This window comes from Myotis davidii, unplaced genomic scaffold (genome assembly GCF_000327345.1).
Source record: "Myotis davidii unplaced genomic scaffold, ASM32734v1 scaffold284, whole genome shotgun sequence".
Lineage (NCBI taxonomy): Eukaryota > Metazoa > Chordata > Mammalia > Chiroptera > Vespertilionidae > Myotis > Myotis davidii.
Genome location: NW_006295261.1, coordinates 722529 through 730648, shown reverse-complemented (window position 1 = coordinate 730648; position 8120 = coordinate 722529). Strand labels below are relative to the sequence as shown.

Sequence of the window (8120 nt, the reverse complement as noted above, 5' to 3'; positions counted from 1 at the left end):
AAGAGTGTGGTCATCAAGTTTAACAAAATGGTCCATACATTCAGGTAGTAGAAGATGTAAACCTTGTGCCCTGCATCAAATTAAAGCAGCTGATATGCTTTTGCCCAAATAGAATTGTATATCCTCATTTCCTTCCCTTCTTTTCTCCACTGTGACTCAAGCCAGATTTCATCAAGCTATTTTTATAATTACTAAAATGTTGGAAATACAGCAGCAGGCCAGAAAGAAAGTAAAATGCAGCATCCAGCAAAAAAAGGAAAATCACGCTGAGTAACTGAAAGGCCATCTGCTACTAACTGAGCTGTAGGGTGAGGAAGGCAATCTGGGCTGTCCTATTTGTGTCTTCCCCCAAACCCAACCCACCTGCATGTTGTCAGTGGCATCCCCAAGCAGTCCTCCAAACGTGATCGCATTAGTTACAGTCGCCAGATAAATGAAGAGAATTGCTGATAGAGCCTGAATATTTAAAGCGTCATAAAAATCACTGGCAAAAAATGGTGCTTTCCTCTTTATGTCCTTAATTAGTCCACCACAGAACCTGGGTGAGGAGAGAGCAAACATGTGACGATGTAACATAAATTACCATCAAATTAAGCAAGAGATAACTTATTAAACCACAAAGAATGTGTACTTAACGTGTGCTTGAAGGAACAAGGTACTATTTAATCACTTAAGATAAAACCAGAAAACTGTGGCAGAATGCGTATTCTTCTATCTTCCCCTGTTTCAGTCACCAAATTAGGTGTCACATTCCCTGAAGACCAAACAGTTGGTCTTTATATGAGAGTGAATTATTGAGCTAAATTAAAACTTCTCACCATCCGAAGAAAATCATCCAAACATGCGAGCAGATCATACAAGAACCTTTATAATCTTGCCATGGCTTCCTTTCCAGCCTCATTCATTCATTCATTCATTCATTCATTCTTCATTCCATAAATGCTTATTGAGCATCTGTGATATACCCAGAACTAATCCTGGTGCTGGAAATATAAAAGTGAATGATACGAAAAAGAAAAGAAAATAGCCACTCTCATAAAGTTTACTTTCTGTATGGAGGAGACAAAATATGTAAAATGCATGGCACTAAAAATCAAGAAAGAAATTAAGTGGGGAACAGGATTATTAGATGAGAGAGGAGCAGTGGTTGACATATGATTGTGGCCAGAAGGGGTCTCCCGATAAGGTGACTTTGGAGTAAGAATCTGAAGATGTTTCAGATTCAAGGAAGCCATGCAGGTATGTGGTAGAACAGCATGGTATGTGGTAGAATAGCATTGCCTGCTGACTCCCACAGCAAATGTTAGCAGGTCAGCTGACTTATCCATCAGTCAACTCACCCTCCCAGCCAACTCTCACATCTCAGTATGAACAGGGCGAGGCAAACTGCAGACACTGGGTGCATTTAGCAAAGGTGAAATACGGAAGAATGACATCTGTAGTGTTTTTTAAAAGACATATTTTCATAAAATGAGTACCCAACTTGAAATTTTACTTAACCCAAAATGAAATGGAGAACCTAGCAGTGGAGGAGGGAGAATTGTCATGAAAAGAGATTTAGCCAAAGCAATCTGGGAAACCCGATTCTCCAAATGCCCTCTCTGGAAAACAGGACCTGTGAGTCACTCATGTATTTCTATAACATGTTACCCACTTTTGAGTAAGTGTACAGGGAAGAGATGGAATCATGAAAGCCACATGTGTAAGACTGACACATTATGCATTCTTCCTGCCGTACACTCTACCCAGAACCTCTCTTTTTTGTCTCTCACACCCCCTCCCTCACTCCACTCCAGTCACACCAGCGACAGCACCCGCCTAGCACATACCAGGTGCTCTACTGTCCCCTCTTCCAACCCCACGTCTACATGGTCTATCTCCCACCTCCCTCAGGACTTTCCTCAAATGCTACAATTCTCTTTAAGGCGCTTGCTGGCCACCCTATCTAAAATACCTTTCTCACAAGGCAAACTCCCCCCACTTCTCCTTTGATTCCCCACATAAAAGCATCACCACATCCCTTGATTTGCTCACTGTCTGTCTCCACCACTACAAAGTAAGACCCATAAGGATAAGGAGTTTTGTTCAGTTCACTGCTGCATCCCCAGAGGCTGTGACTGTTAGGTAACTATAAATATTTGTTGGCTGAATGAATGTGCAGTGAATAAAATGCTCATAGAAAGATGAAGGGAAATTTAGATCCAAGGAGAACCTCACTGTGAATGACAAAAGAACCCTTCAATTACCGTCCAGTTTTCTTCAATTCTTCACTGTCCCCATGTCCTCCTCCTCCTCCATGGCCGCCATCATGGGGAGTGTCCCCATTCATCTGAACATTCTCTCCACCCGAGTACATGTTCTTTCTAAGACAACAGAGCCCAAGGGAATATTAGTTTATTGTACTTATCTGCACCAGCTAAAGAAGAGATGAGCTGAAAACCCTTTGGGAGAATGATCCTTATTTCCTTCTACCATCCTCACAGACAGTTCTGAAAGTGTTATATTTAGAGCCAACACAAATGACTGGAGGAATAGAAAAGTTGAACAAATTGTATATTGGATAAGAGGGAAACCATTTCACTTGGAAAGTAACAGGTTTCCAGAAAATGGCTTCTCCTCAATCATCTCACCCAATTTCTTAACCTCTTATATCTACAGAATGTCATTTTGAGTAAGCTAATCTTCCCATATGCACAAGGAGTTCCCAGAACACCCCCAAAGAGGCTCTGTGATATATTCCAATATCATAATATATCTCTACTTTGTTTTGTTTTTTGTTTGTTTTAATTTTTATTAAGTTATTATATATGTGTCCTTATCCCCAAATTACCCTCCAACCCCCCACTCATGCCCTCACCCCCCTGTAGTCTGTGTCCATTGGTTAGGCCTATAAGCTTGCATATAAGTTCTTTGGTTGATCTTTCCCCCTGACCCCCACCCTCCCCTACCTTCCCTCTGAGGTTTGACAGTCTGATCAATGCTTCTCTGTCCATAGGGGTGCATATATCCTTTCTGATTGGTGTTTCTGGTTTATTGGGATATAGTCGTAGAAGTGGGATCACTGAGTCAAATGGGAGTTCCATTTTTAGTTTTTTGATGAAACTCCATACTGTTCTACTTTGTAATCACCAAAGAACATCACAACATATAACATTCATTTTACAATGTCAATGAAATGTCAAACCAAGGCACGTACGGGATTCATTTGAAAGGACATAATACATCAAGTTAAATGGGAACCTAAAAATATTAGGGCAGTAGCCTGACTCCATTTCCTTTGCCAAACATAATCTCTTTCTCAAAGCTTAACACCCCCAATTGCTTGATAATTTACCTTTTGTCGGATGATGGAAGAGTCTTAGGAGGCTCTATCCTGATCGTTGGATCCCATTCCCCAGGGGGAAGGACAATGACTTCATCTAGGAACTCATCAATGCCAGCAATCAGGTCCTGCCTGTCTTTTGCTTTATAAGCAATGTCATGGAACACCTGAAGAAGAAGAAGAAGAGGTACGCTGATCCAACAACTCTCCACATGCTTCACATGCCCAGCATAAAGAATATAACCCATAACCCACTTTAATATTACTATAACCACACTCTCACATTTCCTGTTATTCAGCTTGCCCCAAAATATTTCAGTAATAAACCCAAAGAATATAGGGAGAGGCATGAGAAACAAATGGCTGTCTCTTTTATATGTTTTTTTTTCTATCAATACTGTAAAATAACATTGCCTATTTTCTCCCACTGGTATGTACCATTATTGATATAGTTGCTATGGAAACCAAATGAAAATGATTTGGAGAAATACACTGAAGAGTCATTCCCTGAAATAAACACTACCGGGACAAACCAATGCTGATAATTCAAGAAGGAAAAGATCGAACTGAGTATTAAGATCAGGTTAAGAGCAAAACACTTCAGCTTTCAAACACAAAAATAATGTTAGCTATTTTTAAAAAAAGAAATTCTAAGCTATATTGGCAACACCTAAACCAAAGGATTTTAAGTGTAGGCAATCATCTGTCTAGCTATGAAAGACTTAGGATATGTGTAAGGGACTTTAGGATCATCAGCTAGGTGAGAAGAATGGAACTGGCAAAAAGAATTATGTACATTCTGGAATGCAGAGAGTGTCTATATGCTTATGCAGTTATTGAGGCAACAACTAAACCATCCAAGGCAGCAAATGCTCCATGTCTTTTATGCAAATACCCAAAGAAAGAGCTTGTTGAATGTACATCATTTAATTAGAAGGGTGTAGGTTGTCAGCCTTCTTTATAATGAGCTTCATGGCAAATAAGCTGACATCCACAGTTTTCAAAATGTAAATTTCATATTGGGATAAATATATTTTCCTTTATTTTATAAACATTTTTCATTATTTGTGTGTGTGTATTGTATTTATTTTTACTGATTTTGGAGCAGGGAATGAGGAGAGAAAGAAACATCAATGTGAGAGAGAAACATCGATCAGTTGCCTCCGCCTGACTGTGGATCAAACCCACAACCTGGGTATGTGCCCTGATCAGGAAGTGAACCCACCACGTTTTGGTGTACAGAACGATGCTGCAACCAATTGAGCCACCTGTCCAGGGCACATTTTCCATTCTTAAAACTGGTGTAGGTTAAGTATTTTTTAAGAAGTTCAAGTCACTGTATTAACTTACAGTGACAGCCAAATCACAGAATGAAAACACACAAGTAAGACTTTCGCAGATCATCATCTTCCCGATTTCCTACCTCGTCAGACATCAAGGTGGCAATGGCTCTGCCAATCTCATGGTAGGACTTGCCTTTCCCCTTAGGACCTAGGAGAATGAATAAGAACCTAATGGAAGAGGAAAGAAGCAAAGGCTATAACACACATATCATCAAACTCAAAATACATAAAACTGAGACACGTTTATCCTCGCTCATGAAAAGGTTAGGTCTACAACTCATCTTTAAACAAATGTAATATTCTTGGCATATGACAGACACTCTTTTCAACTACAGTGAAACAAAACTCACTGTTTAGTTTCTTTGGAGGCAATGGAGAATTTAGCATGGAAACCTGAGAAGCTTCTTCGTTGACAAGGAAAGGTTCCATTTTTTGTCATTCAATCTTTCTCTTCTAAACTTTCTTTTCTCTCCACTTCTACTGAATTGCAGAATTGTTAGTGAAAACCATTAAACACAATAACTAGAAAGACACAGTACATCTTCTGGTTTCTCTGACTTTCCCTTACCCAATTTGGGCAATGACATATGACCTTCTCCAGGCTTCAGAAATGTTTCTACTCAGAAGTGACAATTCTTTTACAAGTAAGCCACATGCTGACAGTAAAGAAAGAGAACTATGGGGAAAAAAGAAAAAGAAAGCAGCATTCACAGTGAAGGTTTTGTGTGAGGTGTGCTGTGTGTTTTTTGGTGGTTAACCTCATTTTCCTTTCCAAACTTCTTTTCTTGATAATGCACAAGCATTGCTCCACAGTGAGTAGGTCCTGAAACTTGCAATAATAAGCTTATCCCCATTTAGGTTCACTTCTTATCATGGTGGGAAAAATCCCTCATTGATGACAAGAGCAAAGCTATATGTTTTGACTAGGGAGGAGGAACCTGATATGTAAATGAATGAAAAATATATACTAAAGGCAACATCAGATACATCTCTGTCTTGTTTATGATCATGTCTTACCCAACACAGAAATAATGAGGACAATTAAAATGATCACATCATATATTTGCACAGCTTTTTAAAGTTTGCAAAGCACTTCACATTCATCGCCTCATTTAAATTCCATACAACCCTTTGCAATAAGAACAGGTATCCTAGTCCTGTTTAATGGTGAAGAAACCCAGGCTCAAGAAAGTAAATGGATGAGCCCAAAGACTGTGCCTGGTATATGAGAGAGAGCAGACAGGCCGTCCAACCTTTTGTTATTTTCAGCACACAATTCTGCCTAATATTACCTGCCCAACCTATACACCAGGGTTATGATTCCGTAGAGAAAGGCTATTCAACAATGACTCTCATAGATCACTCTGGGGAAAGGTGCTGTGGATATTTAGCTGGGAGCAAGGAATCTTAGGTAAAACTTTAGGGGACCAGGAATGGCTGAGGATTTGGCTTAGTTAAATTTTATTTTTTACTTATTTATTTATATACCTCACTTTAAATAAAAAGGGATTGACAGCAAGTACTCTTGAATGTGTTAGGGTTTATTTCAAACTGTCCTTGAAGAGGCAATTCCCCTTTTTCATTATAAAATTCAATCCAAAGAAGAAAAAAAAACAGAAATAAAGAATGTAAAAGTATCTGTAAGTATGAATACTCAGAGTTTATCTCAGAATAACCATAAAGTCATTCAGCACTTATGTGTTTAGCAACCAGTTCTGTAGTCAGGCAGCATGCTCACGTTCTTATTTATTTATTTATTTTAATTTTTTTATGTTGATCATTATATCCCACATATGACTGAGATCATGTGATATTTATCTTTCTCCCACTGGCTTATTTCACTTAGCATAATGCTCTCCAGTTCCATCCATGCTGTTGCAAATGGTAAGAGTTCCCTCTTTTTTATAGTGGCGTAGTATTCCCTTGTGTAGATGTGGATGAGTGACATGCTCACTTTCAAGTGTTATCATAGTGGATGCAAGAGCCACAGCAATCAGCAGTCACAAAAGTCTGTGCAAGTATGAAGGAAGCCATTACTAGAATTGGATTTTAGTTCTTCTAACACTGAAGTTCAATTGAGACTAGAACTTTTCTTTCTTTGAAGCTGGGCTTACCTTATATACCCCTACATACAGTATTATACAGTGTTCCTTTATGACAGTGACATTTATTTTTCTAAAGGGACTGATCACTGATTTGAGTGCAACACATGCAGAAAATATTTAACCACTGAGGCAAAATACAAATACAAATTAAGAAGCACCTATAGCACTGGTCACATTTGCCAACTGTATTCCCCTACCAATGGCCAGCTATAAGGCAGGACCATCAGGGCATAGTTTTAGGCAAAAGGGGACAGGTGCACTGTAACAGGAGAAAATGGACATCTGAATCTTCTACTTGATATATTTTTAAATAATGTCTTTTTCCTTGCCATTTTTTATTATTTCCATGTATCTAAATACTAGTTTTTCAGTAATTCATAATATCTTTAACTTTTCCAGAATCACTCTGAACCTCTTTTTGCCTCTCCCTAGCATCTCCATTATGATTATAGTTTACAAATACACATTGTGGAAATACACATTTATCAACTGACACAGGAGTTTTCAGGTTGACTATATGGCAACATCATCTGTATATTGTATTGTATTAACCACCCACAGTCAAGTCCCCTTCCATCACCATTTATCCCCCTTTTTTTACTCTCTTCTACCTCCCCTAGCCCCCATTCCCTCTAGTAATCACCAAACTATTGTCTGTGCCTATGAGGTTTGTTGTTTTTCTTAATCCCTTCCCTTTTTCACCCAGCCCCCAACACAATTCCCCTCTGACAGCTGTCGACATGTTTTCTGTATCTATGAATTGGTTTCTATTTTGTTAGTTTATTTTGTTCATTACATATAAGTGAAATCATACAGTATTTATTTTTTTCCTGACTGGCTATTTTATTTAGCATATACTCTCCAGGTCCAGCCATGCTGTCACAAAAGGTAAGATTTCCTTCTTTTTTATGGCTGAGTAGTATTCCATTGTGTAGATATACCACAGCCTTTTAATCCACTCATCTACTGAGAGAGGACTTGGGCTGCTTCCAACTCTTGGCTGTTGTAAATGCTGCAATGAATACAGGGGTGCAAATGTTCTTTCGATTTAGTGCTTCAGGTTTCTTATAATTATTTACTCTAGTCTCTACTAAATAGCACCAAAGAATAAATGGAAGTAGCAGACCAATGGTGAATATAATATGTACCATAGCAAAATCCAATATCTGAGTATTATAATGTTTTAATAAAATCAGTAAATTATATATAAAGGTACAATTCCTCTTTCTTAGACAATATTTTATATAACTTACATATATGTGTGTGTGTGTATATATATCTATCTATATCTATATATCTATCTATATATCTACCTATATATCTAGATATAGGTAGATATATAGATAGATA

At 38.3% G+C, this 8120-nt stretch overlaps 1 protein-coding gene across 8 annotated transcripts in view; it reads right to left on the bottom strand.

The window, feature by feature from the left end:
• Positions 1-8120, bottom strand: part of SLC4A4 (solute carrier family 4 (sodium bicarbonate cotransporter), member 4) — a 345530-nt gene that overhangs the window by 87593 nt on the left and 249817 nt on the right. For all 8 annotated transcript variants that reach the window (XM_015567926.1, XM_015567925.1, XM_006769914.2 and 5 more), the window contains 4 exons: positions 4746-4833; positions 3335-3489; positions 2247-2363; positions 364-538 (listed from right to left, as the gene is read on the bottom strand). In XM_015567926.1, the coding sequence (XP_015423412.1) occupies positions 364-538; positions 2247-2363; positions 3335-3489; positions 4746-4833 (535 nt within the window). The remainder of the gene's footprint in view (positions 1-363; positions 539-2246; positions 2364-3334; positions 3490-4745; positions 4834-8120) is intronic.